The sequence below is a fragment of the Carassius auratus genome, chromosome 21 (genome assembly GCF_003368295.1).
Source record: "Carassius auratus strain Wakin chromosome 21, ASM336829v1, whole genome shotgun sequence".
Lineage (NCBI taxonomy): Eukaryota > Metazoa > Chordata > Actinopteri > Cypriniformes > Cyprinidae > Carassius > Carassius auratus.
The window spans coordinates 19,432,008-19,452,708 of NC_039263.1; the positions used below are offsets into that span (position 1 = coordinate 19,432,008).

The following is a 20,701-nucleotide window of genomic DNA, read 5'->3' on the forward strand; positions in this document are numbered from 1 at the left end:
ACGCCTGTGAATATGCGGGAGCGCGCCTGTGGGATCTGCATGGAGAGAAGCGGTAGCGGCGCGGTCACGTGACGGAATCTGCTGCTGGCTGGGTGAAGCGTGTTAGCAGGTAATAAAAAAAACAAATCTTTCTTTCAGACCATTACTGGGCTTTATTTAGCAAGTGTTGCGTGATTAATATTTTTATGGCTTTGACGTTCATCTGTTTTAATCCGTCGCTGCGTGTTTTTCGAGGTTATGTTGTCTTTTGTATGGCTTTGTTTTGCCTCCTCAGTTTAGCTGATTCGGCTTTAGCTCTTGTTGTGAGACCGTTTTCCTCAAACATCCCTTTACAACAACCACGCATCACTATTAAACCATTTTTTCGCCCATTGAAAGGTCATGTTGGTATACATCCTGGTGTTTAAATGCTCTTGAGGATTTAAATGTTATGGAAAAAGACGCCAGGCGGTCGTGAGTTAGCCAGCTAAGCTACAACAATTGGGGAGAGGAAATGACATTAGAGATCATGGACAAAGGAGAGCAGAGATTATGCGCTTATGCTCTTCACTAACTCTGTTTTTACACATTCGTGGGGTAAAAAAAAAAGCACCATATGTAACCTGAATGTTTTTAAGCATCTCTAATGAATCTTTAAAGATAAACAAGGATGCTGACTCTGGTCCTGGATCCAAATTCTCTTTGTGTGATCCATCACATATTTTGTTTAATTATGTTATATTTATGAATGTATTTTTTTCACGATGGATAACATATTTATCGAAACTCAGAAGACAAACACAGTCGTTTGAGCATATGTTTTTAATTATGGTAATTTGTTTAAAGTTTTCTAATGTGATGAGCCATCACATGTTTTGATTATGAATGTCTTTTTTTTCCTTAATATTTTTTAATTTTTATAAGTTTTCTGTTTTAATAATAAACCAAATATTTGACTTCTATTTGGCGATTTGGAGATTACTGACATTGATTATTGGCAGATGTTTATACTCACTTGAGAAGTGGTTGTTTACTTTTTTTTTTTTTTCATAATCTGTTTTCAACATTTTTGTGTATTTTTTCTTAAATGCTGTAAAAAACAAATTGCATCTCATTTACACAGTTAAATTGTTTAATGTAATCTTCACAATCATATGTTTTGTAGTTCTCTGGTTAGTGCATTGAGCTCCCTGTTCATAATCAATGATCATTTTAATTTTTTGGTGTATTTCTTAGTCCACATCTCCGGGTGAGTTTTATACACATGTTATCTGTTAATTCAAGGACACTACGGGTTGTCTGCTGACCAAGAGAAAAGGCTTTGTTTTTTCATTTTGTAACTAGGATCTCAGAACTGTCCCCACATGAGACCATTGTCAGCTGGTCGAATCACTTTTGTGGGTTGTTTTTCATACTGTCATCATTAAATTGTTTGTTACCAGTAGCACTTGCACAGCCAGACTCCTCCCAGTTAGATATTTATGATGTATTTTGTAAGCTTGGAATTTTTGACACACATTATCTGATGATCTCCATACTTCAGAATCTAGTCAGTTGTTTGCTGCGTGTAAAAGGGTTAAACATGCACAATAAGATCTCTTCTAACAGCCAAGAAAAGCCCACTGTATTCATCACAGAAGTTATGTGTTGCCTTGTCTTCTGTGCGAGCAGTAACATTTGCTGATGTTTAAGTCTTAATTTAGTTTCTTCACAAGGTGGGGAAATCAAGTTTTTTTTAAAGCAGTAGTTCACCCAAAAATTAAAATTCATTTTTTTTATTCACTTCAATGTAATTTGTAAAACTATCTGACTAATTCAAAATATTTTTTTTTTTTTTTTTTTTGGATTACAAAAGCAGACATCTGTACTTTGCCTTATAATGACAGTGAATGGGGACAGTGGTTGTGTAGATCCAAAATTACCTTAAAAGTATCTTTAGGAAACCGTTCATATCAGTTTTTTCATATGACAATAAAAGTTGAGTTGAGATATCACTCACAAATGTTAAAATGTACAAATGCTACAAATCTTTCAAAGCCACATGGTTGCTATGGTTTGTGTGAGAAACAGACCAAATGTTTTATATATTTTTTTGTTATTTAAACCCAATCTGTATCTTGGGGTGTTTGATTTGTTTTGAAACACTATTGATCCCATGACACGGTATGCTCATGACACTGAACAAAGCCAAAAATAAAAAAACTGTTCATTAAAATGACAAATTTGATATAACATCAGGAATGGACTTGAATAACCATTGAATTAGTCCTGGTCCCTAATGCACAGGGTAGTGGTGACATCAGATTAAAAAAAAGAAAATCATAATTCTGTAGCTAAAATGACAAAATTATGTGAAGTGCATATGCTTGCAGTCTCCCTGACTACATTTGAAAAGTTTGAAATATTTTATTTGTATTTATTTGTCTATTTATTAGTGTTCTCAAAAGACCCAGTACTTTGGTACCAAGTCGGTACAAAAAAAAAATGAAAATGTCACAGTACCAGGTTTCTTTAAGTACCGGTGGTACCAAGTACCCAGTCAACACGGTTCTTTACCATACAGCATTCCGTCACTATGTTACAGCGCCATGATTTCTGATAAGCAGAAAACGCGGGCGGAATCTCAAAATCCAGTCATGATAATGAAACTTACAATTTAATATGGACAGTCACGGAATTTGTCAAAGTTAGCATAAATTAATCAAATCAAATCTCCATATGGACCAGTATCTGTAAATGTTAAACCCCAAAAGTTGGTTGAAATATGAATCCTGCATGTTTTGCGCGTCTCTGAGTGAATGAATGAAACCCATCAAAATACAAGTTCAGTTTTACACAAAGGCATTGTGCTAGAAATATTACTATTATTAAGTAGAATGTATGTGATACTGCTACTACTGTTGAAAAAATTAATAAAACTTAAATTTTTTAAGAAATAAATCACACAGTATTTCTTCCATGTTTTAATTTTAAAAGCAAATCCCCTTTATTTACCAAAAAATAAAATGTTTAAATTTCATTAATTAAAAGACAAATTAAATTTGGGTGAAACTTGTTTACTGTTTTTCATAATTATATTACCGTATTTTCCGGACTATAAGTTGCACTTTTTTACATAGTTTGACTGGTCCTGCGAATTAAAGTCAGGTGCGACTTATTTATCAAAATTAATTTGACATGAACCAAGAGAAATGAACTAAGAAAAATTAACCAAGAGAAAACATTACCGTCTACAGCCGCGAGAGGGCGCTCTATGCTGCTCAGTGCTCTTGTAGTCTACACTGAAGACATAGAGCGCCCTCTCGCGGCTGTAGATGGTAATGTTTTCTCTTGGTTCTAAATAAATGCGACTTATAGTCCAGTGCGACTTATGTGTTTTTTTCCTCATCATGACGTATTTTTGGACTGATGCGACTTATACTCAGGTGTGACTAATAGTCCGAAAAATATGGTACTTGTAGAAAAACTTTAAACACAATTGTAAATAGGTATAAAGAATGGCATTGGTTTTATTTTTAGTGATAAAAAGTGTTTTTTTTTTATTATTATTATCATTAGCATATTTTTGTGTTTTTCTTTGGTACCGAAATTGGTAAAGAGAACCGTGGATTTTCACTGGTATTTGTAACGAATAATGAAATTTTGGTACTGTGATAACACTACTATCTATCTATTAGTACGGTACGGGTGTAATTGCATTCATCGCAATGTTGGAAATATTTCTGTTTTTGAATTGAATTCTGACAAAGTTCGCGCTTGTATGTGTTCGTAATGCTATGTGAGTAAGTCTGCTCATGTCTGAAAATTATTTATGAAAAACAAAATAATTTCACATAAAAACTTTAGGCTATAGCTTATATTTCTTTAGTAGCCTACATTTTTTTTTTCAATTAATGTAAAAAATGTAATTAATTGTAAAACAAATTTTTTTTGTGTGTGTGTTCAGCATATGGGGGGCTGCATTTGAATTTGTGATGGGCCGCAAGAACCACTGCTTTAAACACTGAATGAATGAATGACAGGTTCGTTGGTAACATCGCACAAGGCACATAAGAGGGTGACATCTAGTGGAGTAGATTTGCAATTAGATTAACGCTAATCTTACATTCAATGTTTCCAATAAATATGGAAAAAAATCGATTCATGGCTTTTGAGAATCTATTTTGAATCAACCAAATGTAAAAAAAACGATTAATTGAAAAAAAAATTTTTTACCCAGCCCTGCAGGTCACAGACACTGATTATAATTTAATTACATTTTAATTTAAAATAATCTTGTGTGTTAACAATTAATAATCGGTTGACAAGCGTCAGTAGTCGGTTAGGATAAAAAAGTAACCGAAATGAACATTCCTAGTGACATGATATATATAACCCCTCAGTTACCGAACATGACACACATTATTTGCCATCATTAATGTCAAAACGTGTGCTTTTAAATGTATGGTAATAAGATCTCAGGGCTCAGCAATAAAAACTGTTTTTATTTTTACTTAATTAAATAAATATTAGGCTAGTAGTTTTTGCAACTCATAGGTAACTAAAAGTTTAGCATCATTACAACCTTATTTATTATAGCTAATAAAAGTTTGCTGGGGTTAAAGTAACAATTTTTTTTTTTTTAGGCAATTGGATATTTTGGTAGGGCAAGTAAAAATCTGTAACTCTGGTTCGACTGGGCAAATAGAAATAATCCCTGGATTTGATAGTAAATATTACCCATTTACTCACACAGAGCTATTGTATGGCTTCAAAAGCCCTTTAATAAAGAGCATTAATCATGTGAACTACTTATCATATGAAATCCATTTAATAATTCCTTGATTCAACATCTGAAGTTGTGTAATTGAGTTTTTGTCTGGGTAATAAAAAGGTCACTTACCAACAGGACTAATGGAGTCTGCAACCTTAAGCAGAAAATTTGTGATTTAAACATTGGATGGCAAAATAGCGAGATCATCATTTTGATACATTCCTATGGAGGACTATGTTGTCATTTTGTATGCATGATGGATGGCTATGTGATGGGATCGGAGTGTGAACATTTAAGAATGACACTACAGGCTAGTTGTGAAGTGTTAGCAGACACCAGTGTGGTCTCGTAGCGTGGTCTTCATTTCAACAGCGCTCGGATAAGCTTGATTGTTTTTTCTACAAGGGTTTCTGGCGGTCAGAGTATTGCTCAATCTTGCCTAACTGGGTTTAGGAGAAAGGAAATCCGATACGGCCCTTGTGTGTTTGCCTGACGCTGCGCGGGACACTGAAGGGAAGATCTGCAGAAAACGTCAGCTCGCTGGCTTAAACAAAACTCGTCTGGTGTTTGCAAATATTTGGACTAGAAACTAGGACATGGAAGCTGTTTCTGAATAATAACCACTTCCTGTTTTTGGCCTTGTTTTTCTTCCAGATTTTTCTGTTTTGTACATTGTTTTGTATATACTGTATATGATGACCTCGGTGGGCATCGAACGAGCCCGGGGCACTCGGGACAAAGCGCTACCCACAACCACACAGACCACACAACCACAGAAACAGCTCCAGGTGAGTAAACAACAACATACGGAAACATACGCCATGTTAGGATTTACATACATCCATGTTTTTTGTGCAGTACGCAGTATGATTATAATCTGCTGGGTACTATATACCTGAATGCAATAGGCTTGACTTGACCTTCCAGTTTCTTTAGGGGGAGTTTACATAAGACACTTTTGCATGAAAAACAGCTAGAGCGTATAGAGTGGAGGAAATATGATGTCATTCTGTGGGTGGATCGGCTGTTAGCATGAAATTGGTTCCCTCAAAAAAAAAAAGCCTATAGGTTTTTTCCATAGGCTTTTGGATTATCGAAAAGTAAAAAAGTGGCTCTGTGTTCAGCTGTAGTTCATGAAACATACATGTTTTGTCCATCTAGATAATCTTCACAAAATAATATAACTTTGAAATTTGAAGCCTAAATAAAAGTGCCAGAACTTAAAAGCTAAACTTAGGCTATAAATGGACTACAGCACCAGAGTCGCTCGAATTCAGCGTCCCCACCACCACACTTCCCACAACTTATTTTAAAGTGATCAGTGAAAAGAATTTGCTCTGTATATGATTTTTAATCCAAGCTACATTAACCTTTTCATATAAACTGGAATTAATACAAAACTAGAACAAAACTGAAATGAGACGTTAATAATAAATAGTATAGTGAGTAAATGAAATAATCATGACGGGACATGTTAGTCATGGTATTTCGGTACATTTAGAAATAAGGTGCATTAAAAGTCATTTATATCCTTGATTAATATGAATATTTGAATTAAAAACGTGTCTCACATACTATTCATTAAAATTCTAGCACATTTAATTTATTAAATAGCAGCGTGAGCAAGTTTTTTTTTTTGTGAATAAAGTACAACATTTCAACCTTGTTAGGATGGGTACAAAATGTTATTTTATCATGGCTTCTAGAAAATCCTCATGCTTTCTAACAGCTTCATGTGGCTTTAAACATTTAAATTTAATGTGGCTTTATACACTATGCATCATTAAAGTTTCACGTTCACCTTGAGTTGGTAAATGTGGTGTTTACATGGAATAATTGTAATGTTTACCTTATGGTACGAACCCAGAGTCTCCACATCTGAAGACTCGTTGCATTTCGGGGCAAAACAAAAAAATCATTGTGGAACAACAATATAAAATGCGGGAAATTTTTGATTGGTTATTCTAGAGTCAATTGTATTACAAATTATACTAGGACTGGAAAATACTGTAAATTGATTAACTGTTCAGCGTGATGTTATGTCTCCGACAGCGCCTGTAGTCCCATTTAGCAACTTGTTAGCAAATAGAAGTACTAAAATGCTAACTCTCTTCCGAGTTCCATCATAGTTCAAAGTTGAACTGATTTTAAAGTGACGTCTTAAGGGATAGTCCACCCCAAAACTAAATTGTCATCATTTACTTCCCCTCATGCGATTTCATTCATGTATGCATTTCTCTCTTCTGTGGAAAATAATATTTTTTCAATAATGTTGGTAACCAAACAGTTTCGGGTCCCATTGACTTCCATATTTTTTATTTTTTTTGTCCATAATATGGAAGTCAGTAATATTCGAAACTATCCTGTTTGGAATGATATGAGAGAGAGTAAATTACAGCAGTTTTCAGTATTGGACTGGCTGTCCATGTAACGCAATGCTTGTGATGGCATGCTCAAAAAACTGAGTGAAATGAATTTGTTTGGCTATAAAGAGGAGGAATTTAACCGCTTCAAGAGAACTTACTTCTGGTGCTCTAATAAAAAAAAAAAAAACTAGTCTTCACTAGTTGATTTGTAAATTACTGTTTGATTACACTACCAAAAGCTAACACATTTTTCACAAGCTTATTAAAAACAACATATTTACCTTATTTTTACAGTAACAGTCTACTTTTTCTACATGAGATGTCTGCATTTTTATTTCAGAGATAATAACTGGGTTCTGCTTGTTGAATAAAACATGCAGTGTAATGAGGTCATGTGACAAAGTATCTAAAGACATTTATTGTTGCATAATGCATACTTTTATGTTTCCCAAAGTGGAATGCTGTGTACAATGTATACGGTGGAGCAGGCTTGTAGCCAAACACATTTGAGGTGGACCATGTCTGCTTCAGCTTTTGTGTAATATGTCTTGGCCATGAATCTGGCTGCTCAATCAATCCCTTTGTTATTTTTTTTATATTGATTCTTGGTCACTGATTCTTATGTTCATAACTTGTGCCTCCAATTACAGGCTACAGCTGAACAGATCCGACTGGCCCAGATGATCTATGACAAGAACGATGCAGATTTTGAGGATAAAGTGAAACAGGTATGAGATGCTCCTTTCATTCAGAGTACAATAATGTTTTAACTCCTCTCGTAACCCTAATAGTGTCCATATTTGCTAACAGCTCATGGAGGTTACCGGGAAGAACCAAGACGATTGCATGGTTGCTCTTCACGACTGCAACGAGGACGTCAACAGAGCCATCAACTTCCTGCTTGAGGGAACTTCTGATGCGGTAAAAATCCTATCTATATGTGGTCTAGAATTCTTAGTAAGCAATAAAACTCATGATGAGTTTTTGTAAATGGGAACTGGTTTTACTGAAAATGCCACTACCATCAGCTGTTTTCTGGCAGGCCTTTAAAGGCAGAACAATGATTTGTCTAGCTGGGCTTTGTATTTTGTTTATTTTTTTGTTAAATGATGAACATACCACAGTGCTTTATGTCCAGATTAATGTGTGATTTATGCTCATCTACTTCAGATAAAACATCTGTGACTGTTGTTGTGGTGAAATTTGCTTATAGACTAGGATTTGTTTGAAAGATTTCTAGGAATTAAACTCTTAAATAGTAAATGGGTCGCTTCTGTGGTGTTGATCAGAAGGTAATCCTGTGTCATAACAGGCCTCAGCCTCCACCTCTGTGCCATAAAACAAGCTCCTAAATGTCCTTCTTTCTAATTTTTTTGTTTATCCTGACTACCACTAATTCATCTGTCTATCATCTTACAGACTTCTTGGGAAACAGTGGGGAAAAAGAAAAGTCTTGGAAAAGATGCCACCTCCCCGGAGAGTAAGGAAAACAAGGAGAACAGGGAGAAGAAAGAGAGGGAAAGCAGCAAGGGTCGTGGAGGAGCGAGCCGTCGTGGCAGGGGGACCAGTCGCAACCGGCCAGGTGAGTGTGTTGGTGCAATTTCCTTGTAGTTACATAGCTGTTTTGTTTGTGTTCAGCAGAAAAAATAGGGACAATATTTTGGTCCATCTGATTGTGAGTAGGTTGTACATTTTAAAACATCTATGTGTGATTTCACCTTATTATTTATATAGCGAGGACTGAGGAGAATGGAGTGGACCCTGCTCCTGTTGAGAGAGGTGCTGACCGTGGCCGCAGGGGAAGAGGGAGAGGTGAGCCCGCACACACCGTGCAAACATTTCCCACACAGTCTTTTGCATCAGTTATGCTTATTAGGTATGTGTAAAACCACTTTTACAAAATCGATTAGCTGGGTTTTCTGTATTAGGGAAGCTGTGTACGATTAGACTCATGTCCACTGGAATCAGATGTAGTTTTTAGAGATTTAAAGATCTAGCTCTTTAACTAGGGTGACTGGTATGAATTTATCAAATTTTGTTACACAAAATGACTGCAGTCCTTAAAAACTGAGATAGAATTGTTACTCATAGCAGGTGATTTGATGTCTGTAGCAGTGGTGCTTTATAGGGGATGAATTTCAGTGGGTTTTACCCCCCTAACCCCCTGACAGCTCTGTCAGCTATAGACTGTCAGCAGCGCATTACAACCTTCTGTGAGAAGTTGCAACTCCCTTTTTGAATTGGAATTTATAAATCTAACTGTTGAACACTTAAGGATTTTTGACCATCCTGACTCATCCCGAATGTTTACGAGTTTGTTATTTGTTCAGTGTCTGGAGGTAGAGGCAGAGGTCGGGCTTCGGTTACCAGCAGGTTTACAGCACAAGGGATGGGGTGAGTTTCGGTCAAATTATATTTTAACCTAGAATAATTTTCATTATCATACAGCACCCACCTGAAATCCTGTCTTACATTCTGTCTATCCTCCTACAGAACCTTTAACCCTGCAGACTACACAACAAACAGCGGGACATCAAATTCACACAATGATGTCTGGGAGACGGGGGCCAATGACACTACAGATGGGACGGGTAAGAGACCTCTATTGCACAGAACTTATTTTTTCAGTCCTTAGGCCCATTCTCATCTCTCTTTCTCTCTTTGACACGTTCTGTTCAGTGGCATGGCAAAACACTTTGGATGAGTGGGCAGCTGAAGACTGGAGTGAAGATGTGAGTGTGAGTCATGCGCTATAATTAACCTCCTGTGCATTATGGGATTTACAGAGCTTGAAATTAATAAGCCTGAAAAGACATGGTTTATTTGTTGTCCAGAAATGTAAAGGTTAGCGTGTAGACAATACTGATGTTAATTTTTTTTTATTATTTTACAGAAATGTTGTAACATCTGTCTTTTTATCATTTTTGTGTTATATAAGTTATATTTAAAGTTCTTAAAATTGTTACATTATAAATGTATAATATAATTTAAATACTATATGAATATTATTATATAATTTTGTTATATATTGCTATCTTTATTTAATAATTATATATTGCTTGTATAATTTTATATCTCTTTGATAATATCTCTCCTCACATTTGTAGAAAACAAAATCTACTTTTACTGATACAAATATAAAAGTACTAACTGGCCTTATTAAATCTCCATAGCTCTCTGAGACCAAAGTGTTCACTTCCTCTTGTGCACCTCCAACTGAGAACCACATCACACCTGGCCAAAGGTAATCAAGTCAGAAATGGGGTTCTCATTTCGTTCCAATCTTGTGATGATTACCATATTTGCATATGGCTTATGCTTCTTTCACTGACTATTTAGTGTATTTCGTTGTAGTCTGGATCTATCAACTCTGCTGCAGAAGCCTGTGGATCGTGAGGAGGTGGGAGGTCTGAAGGCCGTGGGCTCCTCTCAGGGGCTCGGCCACAGTCTGGTCTTCACCAACTCCCACCACCAGCCTGCTCGAAACGGAGGCACATCTGCTGGTTCCAACAGCTACACACACGCCACCCTGGTGAGACAATCCACAGGCTGATGTATTGCATTTAGAAAACTTTTCCTAGAGGATGAATGGCAGTAACTGCTGAACCTATGTTAAAGGGATAGCTCACCCAAAAATGAAAATTCTGTCATTACTTACCCTTGTGTTGTTCCAAACTTGTAAGACCTTTGTTCATCTTTGAAACAAATTTATATATTTTTGCTGATTTCCAAGAGCTCTCTGTCCCTCCATAGACAGCAAGGATCCTAACAAGATCAAGGTCCAAAAATTAGTAAGGACATTGTTAAATTAATTAACTGTAATTTTACAAAGCTACAAGAATACATTTTGTGCACAAAGAAAACATTTATGTTTATGTCTCGTCACTCCGGCTGGACAGGGCATCACACGTTAAGGGGTGTAACATTTCCATCACACGCTTGAGATACTTGGCCAATCACAACACACTGAATAGCTGGCCAATCAGAGCACACCTTGCTTTTCAGACCTTTGAGCCTTGTAAAAATCGATGCGTTTCAGAAGGCGGGACACAGAGGAGAAATAATAATGTACAGTATGTGGAAAATAATGTGGTTTTTTAGCCTTAAACCACAAACACATTTCACTACACCAAATAATGTTCTTTTTAGCAGCATCATATTCAGGGTTCTAAATTTATTTATTTTTTTACTAATTTTACCAATGTGGCTGGTAACGTTCTAAAGTTACCAGCCAATCAGAATTTCCACTAGCCAGTTTTTTTTTTCCGGTGAAAATAAGATAAATTATGAGTACCACTGAAAGCATTTGGTCAATGTATTAATATTGTTGGCATGAAAAACACATATAAAGTACAATGTCCTTCACTCCCTCATCTTTAAAATTATTAGTTCCCACCACGAAATTGCTCGTTTTGTTTTTTTCTTTCACGTACATGCGGCAATCCTGACAAAACATTACGACATTCTCAAGATCAAGCACAAGCCATTCACAACCTGTCAGCCATTTGGCATTAAATTTTATTTTCTTTGTTTCTCTGTCGATATCCTCATCCCCTGCCTCGTTCCTCTTCTCGCCCCCAGAAATCTGTCCCAACCACCGCAGCGTTTAGTTTAATCTCAACTTTTTTTCTTTAATAGCTATCTCCCTCCTCCTTCAGTCTATGCTCCCTGCTCTGGTGTTTTCTGATGGATGCTCTGTTCGTTTTCATGGTTTCTCGTGCTGGTTTCACTGCAAACTGCGTGCAGCCAATGGCATATGAAACGTCATCACGTAGCATTAAGGCACAGTGCTCATGGGAAATGTAGGAAGTGCTGCCAGGGGGATAAATGACTGAGAACAGAGCCTCATGCATCACCGGCCAAACTGGCTAGTACACCCTCCAAAATTAATTTTAACCCGCATTTGGGGGATTGGTGTTAATTTAGAACCCTGATCATATGACCCCTTTAATTTGTATTCACAAATTGAACGAAGGTCTTACGGATATGGACCGACATGAGTGTGAGTAATTAATGACAGAATTTTCATCTTTGGGTGAACTATACCTTTAAGGGTGCTTAAGTCACATCATTTTTGTTTTACTTTCTAGTTAGTTACTTGAAGAATAGTTGTATCGTGGTATATTGTTCAAATGCACTCGAGCTGGTAGAAGTGAGTTCCCCCTCCTGTGTGTCTTTTTCCAGTCCTCTGTTTTGGGTTCTGGTTTTGGAGAGCTGGGTGGTCCAAAACTCGGGCAGACGGCTGGGCAGCAAATACTGGAACAGCTGAAGGGGCCTGGACTTGGGCAGCTTACCTCCCAGCCCTCCAGCACAGGGACCAACTGCACCCCTGTAGGGGGGCTGGTGGGGACGGGGATGTCTGTCCCCTCCTCCTCCTCCTGGGACATCAAACCTCCTGGAACACAGAGCTCCGCTTCACTCCCCTCTCAATTCAGTCGTGAGTGTTACAATTGCTTTACTGAACCAGAAACAAACTTGTTCAGTCTTGCAAACACGTGGCTATGCATTAACACTGTTGACCTGTTCACACCAAAATCTGATGTTTCTACACAAAAACATGTACAAGCATCTTTTAAAACAATTGAAACTATTAATTAAAATTATCTTCTTCACCATCTATTTTTATGTGAATGTGAATGCCTTTTTCTGAATTTTTTGCACTGTAGGGGAGTTTCAGATGCAGCCAGAGCCATCTTTGGTGCTAAGCCAACTCGCCCAGAGACAGCAGGGCTCCATGACCCACACGGGGCCTCTTGCCAGGCATCCCAGCCCTCCTCCACTGAGTGCCCCTTCGCCTGCCCCGGGCACACTGGAAGCCTTTCCAAAAGCACCGGAACCTTCTCAGCACCGTGACGGGCCCTCGATGGCCCCCTCACAGGCAGCCGAATCTCAGGGCAGCAGCACACATCAGCGGCAGATAAAGACTCAAAAGCGACGGATACCTCCCACTTCGAAGGTGATTAGAGATTAAAAGAGCTGGAAGGCTTTGTGAGATCTCTCGGTCAAACTACATTATTCATAGATGAATGTGCATAAAATGGCCTTCGAAAGGCATTTTGCATACTTAATCTGTTTTATTTCTGGGTTCAGTTTTCAAGCATAAAGAGTGTAGGGTGGGGTTCGACTTTATCCACCTGGAATTTATTGAATTGTGAAAAGTGTGTGTTACCAAAATAGAGGCAAGAGCAAGTTACAAGACAGAAAATGCATAGATGAATTGCTTTGACATGTTTAGATTTTTGCTGTTGTTATGTTTCTTGCTTGCAGTAATTATTAATTGAAAGTTAGTATCCAAAAATGTTTAAATGGTCTTTAAGAAAAAACAAAAAAAACGTTTTATATGCGTATATTTGTACACATGCAGATTCCCGCATCTGCTGTAGAGATGCCCGGCTCAGCAGATGTGTCCGGTCTAAATGTGCAGTTTGGTGCCCTGGACTTTGGTTCAGAATCTGCCCTGCCGGACTTCGGCCAGTCGGAGAACTGCACCAGTGAACCCATTAGGGAGCCTGCGGGGGTCCCTCAGAGCAGCCTTTACTCTAAACCAATCAGGTCAGTCGGTGGTAGAAATGGAGGTTCTGAGGACAAAATGGTCTTGCTGATGTCTAAAATTAATTTAAGTGCTTTTTTGTTTCTTTGAGCAGTGGACTTCATGTATTGCTGATTTTCCCTAATCTCTCAACGCATGTCTTTCAAACCAAAGTTCTCTCTTTAGCTATAAAATCTCTCCATTTTGCATGCTAATACGTCTCCCATGATCTCCCCTGCAGTGAATCTCTGACCAGTCCGGTCCCTTTGCTGCTGCCTCTGGCCTCTTCTGACAGCATCTACCCCTCTCCCTCGGTACCTCTCCCCAGCCTCGCCCCTTCCCATACCACCCCCAGCTCAGCCACAGCCCCCTCGTCCTCTTCATCCTCCTCTTCCTCCTCCGCTGCATCATCGGCGGCTAACAGCTTTGACTGCGGTGTGGCTCCTCACTCAAGACTGACTTTCTCTCAGAGCAAGGAGCCTTCTGGACCTGTGACAGTGAGTAAAGACAGAGAAAATATAGTTTTAGTTGGTTCACAGTTGTTAGATGTTTTGTTAGATTTATTTTTACATAATTTACACTACTGTGGAAAGGTTTGGGGATCTGAAAGATATACCGTATTTTTCGGACTATAAGTCGCACCTGAGTATAAGTCGCATCAGTCCAAAAATACGTCATGATGAGGAAAAAAACATATATAAGTCGTACTGGACTATAAGTCGCATTTATTTAAAACCAAGAGAAAAAATTTTTCTCGGAAAATACGGTAATTTATTTTATTTCAGATTTTATTTAACTTATTTTTTTATAAATGAACATTTTTATTCAGCAAGAATGAATCAAATTGTTAATTTCAAATACATTCTGTTCTTTTCACATTTTATACAAAAATATTAACTGAAAAAATTAAGCAGCAAAAATGTTTTCAACATTGTTAATAAGGAAAAAAAAAGTCTTTAGAGCCAAGTCAGCATTTTAGAATGATGTCTGAAGGATCATGTGACACTAAAGACTGGAGTAATGGCTTCTGAAAATTCAGATTTGCCATCCCAGGAATAAATTATATCTTAAAATACTTTAAAACAGAAATCTATTCTAAATTGTAACGATTTGACACTATTACTGTATTTACTGTATGTTTGATCAAGTAAATGCAGCCTTTTGTGAAGCACAGTACTGTTGTACATCAAGGAGGTTATGCTGCCTATATTGATTCAATACACTTTGTGTGCATCTCTGACAGAACGGTTTCAATGGTGTGAGGACCTCTGCTGCTTTAGACAGTAAGTCAAACTCCTCATTTTTACCCTTCTTCTGTGTCATATGCATTCAAGATGTATTTGCTCTATTTTTGTAATAAATGTAAGTCATGCCTTCTCCATCAGCCACATCGAGTTCCTCCATTCCAAAACAAGAGTCTCCCTCTCTGGCCAGCAGCACAGGTGTTACCCCTTCTGTCCCATCCTCAATTTTGCCTCCTTCTGTTACACCACACAGCTCTGCTCTGCCCAGCCTGGCATCTGAGCTGTCCTCTGCCAGCTTACCTCCCCTCAGCAGGTGAGCGAGATGCTTATTTGTACCTTTTTTCATTGTATTACACAGTTCTTTTCCTCAAATGTTAAGTGGGATACATATATCTGTGACACTGCCTGTTTTTCCTGTAGTCATGTGAGCAGTGGCCATTCCTCTGTGTCGGCAATTTGCACCACATCTTCACTTACAGTGAGTTCTGTAGGATGCACACACACAGACACGAACACATGTGCTCTCTCTTCACCCCCTCCGTCTGTATGTGTCTTCAGTATACCAGTGTGGACAGCGTGAACTCTCTCGCCCCCTCATCGTTGGTGTTTTCCTTGCCACCTGTGTCCGCTCTGCCCGGCAGCAGTGTTAGCAGCTCAGCAAGTGGCAGCAACAGTCTGCACGGGTCTGGAGCTTTGGTTCACGGCACCAATGGTAACACACCTTCCGGTGTCAGGACTGCCCCGCTACTGTCTTCCTCCAGCGGTGAGAGAGAGCACACATCAGTGTTGCCACATCACCTTAATCATAACCAAGCAACACAATACCATGTAGTATCATAAAACCATTTATATTGTTTAGATTCATTTCCTTATAGTAGGGCTGGTTTGTGGGTGTTTTGCTATGGTTTTAATTCTTAATTCATTTGTTATATGTATTTGTGTGTGTGTGTGTGTGTGTGTTAGGGCTGGGTATCGATTCGGATGTCTCTATTCGATTCTCGTTTTTTTTTTTTTTTTTTATTACATCCAGTGAATATAGTTTTAATACAAATGCTATAGATGTAAAAAATAAAAAATACAGTAAACATCAGTTTACAATTGGTTGAGGGAGAAATCTGCTATTCTTCATTCTCCAAATACTCTTCCCTGTCTATGTGCAGGTAAAGCTCCTCCTAATCTCTCTCAGGGGGTTCCTCCACTGCTGCCTAACCAGTACATCATGGGACCCGGAGGTCTGCTGCCTGCCTATCCGGTAAGCACCCTCATCATCTTAAATCAAAACAGGTCAGCTTTCATTCCTCTGGGACGTATTGAAGGGTTTGTGGAATTTCAGGATGTTTGTTTGTTTTGGGTTAGTTGATTTCATATACGCTCTTGTATAGTGTGACTTGTGTATTCGATGTGTATTTATTTAAGTGTAAGCAATAACGTCTGTGAATACTGAAATATTGTATATTGAGTAACAGTAACATTTATAGTCAGTGAAGTGCTGAAAGTTCTCCTTTGTGTTGTGCAGCAGATTTATGGGTATGAAGACCTCCACATGCTCCAGTCCAGACTACCAATGGTGAGTCTTGAGCCCATCAAATTCTCTTTAGTGCTGCTGCTGAGCTTCTTGTTTTTTCTTTACCGTTAGTTGACTGACATTGAGAGCAGAATGGCAGATATAGATCTTTGATATGAGACCTAAGTGCTGATGTTCACACATACAAGGCTGTTGGTAGGAAACATTTTGAATGGGAGAGCTAACATCTGGTAATGGGCCTAGCCTAGCATGTGCAGTTATCAGCTAAAAAAGACCAAAGACTAATTGGCCTGACCCAAGCTTGTTGCTAGAATTATGTAATCACCAGATTATGGTTATTTGATTTGATCATGAGCATTTGAGACAAAATGATCATTCTAGATTCCATTCGATTCCAGTCACCTTATAATCCGGTGCGCCTTATAGTGCAGAAAATACGGTAATAGAATTTATATTTGTGTATATAATTCATGCAGTGCAATTATAATAACATTAATATCAATAATATAATACATTCATATTATATAAACAGAAAATCTGTAATTTATTATAATAATATAACTAATTATATTACTACAATATTCAAGCTTTAATGGAAAGTGGACTTGCGACATTTAAAGTGGGCAAAAAAAGAGAAATATTTAACATTTTCAATAAAATGAATCTGTCCTGTTGTATTTGTGCTCATGACCCTAAAGAAAATCATACAGATCAAAGTTTGTTGACAATAAATGACTGTGCGTGTGTAATAAATGTACTTTAAATAACACAAACAAAAAGAAAACTGCATTAAGCACAATCATTTGTATGACAGTTAATGGACAGCCCTAGTCTGGCCAAATGTTCACTCTGCAGTCATTTTCTGATCCGTGTAGGATTACTATGGAATCACATTCCCAGGGCCAACTGCTACGCTGTCTGGCAGAGATGGGAGCCTTGCCAGCAACCCTTACTCAGGTATGACATTTGCTTATTAATGGTCTATAAACTTTGATTCATAATGATGAACATAACATCAGTGTAGACAAAAGGATGAAGAAAAATGAGTGTATTTTTCTCCATTTAGGTGATGTCACAAAGTTTGGCAGAGTTGAATCCACCTCACCAGCGCCCTCTACCAGCCTGTCTGCTCACGCCCCACAGACGGCACAGCCTCTACAGGCTCAGAGCCAAGGACAGAACCAGCCTCAGCCGCAAGGCCACCACAACACACAACAACCCTTCCTAAACCCAGCCCTGCCTCCTGGATACAGCTACACAGGCCTTCCCTACTACCCCGGTGTGCCCGGCGTGCCCAGTGCGTTCCAGTACGGCCCTACCATGTTCATGCCCCCTGCTTCAGCCAAGCAGCACGGCATGGGACTGAGCAATCCAACAACACCATTCCAGCAGCCCAGCGGCTACGGTCAACACGCCTTTAGCTCAGGTTTGGTCAGATTAAACACAAATACATGCATACTTTGTGCTCTTGAGTATTAAAGTTTTGTTATTTTATTTTTAGGGTACGATGACCTGACACAAGGCCCAGCGGGAAATGAGTACAGCAAAGGTTACAGTAACTCTTCTCAAACACAGGCCAAATCTGCTGCCTCCGGCCCAGGGAAAGGTATAAATATACTTGCACTTCACACTCTGTTTTTTTTTCTTATGTATAAATATGTTCGGTGTACTAAATTCTAATTAATATTCCTTTACTTGGTGTCCCAGGTGTCTCTGTGGCATCTAGCAATTCTGGGGTGCCAGACATCAGTGGAACTGTTTACAATAAAACACAGGTACCTACATTTATGTCATTTTTAAAAAATATTTAATATTTTACATTTATATATTTCTACATGTATTACATATATACTATTGTTACTGGTTTTTTTTACACATTTAATCATTTTAATTTGTTACATTTTCTGATGTATTTAATTGCAATTTTGTTCAGCCGTTCGATAAGCAGGGTTTCCATGCTGGCACACCTCCTCCTTTCAATCTCCCCTCGGCTCTGGGTGGCACAGGACCTTTGACCCCTGGTGCCACACCTGGTTATGCTCCTGCTCCATTCCTTCACATTCTGCAGGCCCACCAGCAGCCCCATTCACAGCTGCTCCATCATCACCTGACCCAGGATGGACAGGTCAGTCCCTGTCTGTTTTTAAGGGCTATTCACACCTCATACTCTGAATGTTGAAATTGAAATAATGCACCTCAAAAAAATTATTTTATACTAGGCTTGCTTCTATAGCCGGTTTGGCACTTGCCCACTGTGGTACGGTCCCCCAAAGTCGTTTTATTTTTTATAGCAATAAAAATAATTTAGTTCAGTTAGAAAAAAGACACTACAATAAAAAACAAAATGCAGCCTTTTTGGTGCAGTGTGCTGAAAGAGTCGCATCCCAGATCGGATTTAATTTATGATGTGAGGAGAAGCTGACGAGAAGAGTTAGGTGAGATAGAAAAGACAATGGCAAAAGGTTTTTTTTTTTTTTTTACACATTCGTTTCTTATTTATTTGGTTCCACGGTGTTTACTTTGTGTGAGTTATTTGTTTTTTAAGGTGTATTTTTATTCATTTTGTTAATAAATTTGTGTTCACATTGTATTTTGTTGTTGCTTGAATTGAATTCCTGCAATTGACGCCGAATTGATGCTAATTCGAAAGCGGACCTAAAATGTGCACATCACTTTCAAGCTATTTAAAGGTAAAGGAAAGTGAGGAAAAGAGGGCAAACTCAAACTAACTAAAAACAAACAACAGCTTGACGCCTAATTGCCGCTAATTTGAAAGCGAAGGTAAAATGTGCATTACACTATTACAAGCTATTTAAAGTGGACGGAAATTGAGGAAAAGAGGGAAAACTACGGCGATACCAGTGTTGTCACACATCAGTAACCCAACAACCCTACCAGAGTACCAGAAAGAAAATAAACATAGAAAATGTAAAATATTTAATACTTTTAATGTACTTTTAATGTAATTTCAGTTGCGTATGCAAACACAGACGTTGTTAAAATGGCCTGATTTCACACTTTGTAAGCTCAGCTGTCTGGTGTGTTTTGTTTCTGTAGGGTGGGCCAAGCCAGAGAAGCCAGTCCAGCACCATGCAGCAGAAGACCCAGGTCAACAAGTCCAACTATGGCAGCTCCCCTTACTGGGGCAACTGAGCGCAGTCCACAGCGCAGGTGCCGTCCCGCACCCGATGACACGCCGATCAGAGCAGAGGGACGCCCGTACACACTACCATCATCCTCATCCTCCTCCCACATTCTCATCTCCCCTTTTCAAAGTTTTGGCTGTTGTATGTAAAGTATATTTATGTATGTATTTATACAGTATATATGTATTGGTAGGATATGAAATGTGGTTTTTCTGCATTTAGTTTTTGAAGGAAGTTTTTTTTTTTTCATTGTTAACTGGCTAAAAGGATATGATGACAGAGAAGTGATGAGAACATAATAGAAGGTTGAATATACTTGAAGCAAAGCAAGCATCATGATTCGAACATGGGAATTTTTATTTGTATACATAATCCTAATAATGTATGTACATTACTGCTAAGCTTGATCACTTGATGGTGAAGCATTTTTTAACTTTTGTATTTAGCTCCTTTCCGACCCCCTTCACCTGTGAATTTTTTTATTCTATCGAGGGGGAATTTAATTTAAATGCTTAATTTTGCTCCCTCTGCCCTTCATTTGTGAACCCCCACAAGCCCCCACCCCCCCCAAACCACCACCAAATTGGCTAAATGGTAGCATTTCAGATCAGATTTCATTTTAACATTGGTTTTACCATTGTTGTCAAAATAAAACTGTCCAGTTTACTGTTTCTGCCTGATTATTCATGTGCACAGTGTTTGCACACAAGCAGTGGCATTGTTACTGCATGGTTCTTTTAAACTTTTCTCATTGACGAAAAAAATCAAATAAAAAAAAAAGCATCAGTTTCCACAAAAATATTCACTGTTTCAAAACAGTAAAAAAAAATGCTTATTCTAATCAAGCATTGAAAATTCTGCTTTACATCACAAAAATAAGTTACGTCTTTAAATATTAAAATAGACAACCCTGATATTTATTTGTAGTAATATTCGACAATATTACTGTTTTTACCAGGCAGGTGCACAAGACGATTAGATCCCACTTGGTACCTTTTTTTTTTTTATTTGGCCCCTCCTCGTATTAGACATCGCTCGTCAATCAATCACAGGCACGAAAGTAAATGGATTATTACATAATTTTCATTTGCCATTTCATACACTAGTTTTAAAATGTAAAATGAATACTAATTTTAACGCTTGATAAGTTCCAAAATTA

At 38.1% G+C, this 20,701-nt stretch overlaps 1 protein-coding gene across 2 annotated transcripts; it reads left to right on the forward strand.

Moving 5' to 3' along the window:
* The first annotated feature begins 12 nt into the window (after positions 1-12).
* ubap2a (ubiquitin associated protein 2a) lies at positions 13-20,211 on the forward strand. 2 transcript variants are annotated; one of them, XM_026196565.1, is made up of 27 exons: positions 13-109; positions 5,387-5,520; positions 7,749-7,826; positions 7,909-8,019; positions 8,518-8,680; positions 8,833-8,910; positions 9,429-9,492; positions 9,592-9,689; positions 9,778-9,836; positions 10,272-10,342; positions 10,453-10,630; positions 12,283-12,535; positions 12,765-13,054; positions 13,463-13,650; positions 13,869-14,124; positions 14,871-14,910; positions 15,013-15,184; positions 15,292-15,349; positions 15,430-15,634; positions 16,032-16,123; positions 16,388-16,438; positions 17,272-17,353; positions 17,463-17,822; positions 17,898-18,002; positions 18,104-18,171; positions 18,330-18,521; positions 19,454-20,211. In XM_026196565.1, the coding sequence occupies exons 2-27, from the start codon at positions 5,425-5,427 to the stop codon at positions 19,547-19,549; spliced, it is 3,504 nt and encodes a 1,167-aa protein (XP_026052350.1). In that variant the 5' UTR covers positions 13-109; positions 5,387-5,424; the 3' UTR covers positions 19,550-20,211. The 2 variants fall into 2 exon arrangements, with proteins under 2 accessions (XP_026052350.1, XP_026052351.1); XM_026196566.1 differs by having other exon boundaries at positions 9,778-9,830.
* Positions 20,212-20,701: the final 490 nt, after the last annotated feature.

Excerpts from the sequence above, each read along its gene's own strand:
- ubap2a (XM_026196565.1), top strand. The coding sequence starts at position 5,425 with ATGATGACCTCGGTGGGCATCGAACGAGCCCGGGGCACTCGGGACAAA. Across the intron at positions 17,823-17,897 it reads TCAACACGCCTTTAGCTCAG|GGTACGATGACCTGACACAA; the intron begins GTTTGGTCAGAT and ends TTTTATTTTTAG. Across the intron at positions 18,172-18,329 it reads CTGTTTACAATAAAACACAG|CCGTTCGATAAGCAGGGTTT; the intron begins GTACCTACATTT and ends AATTTTGTTCAG.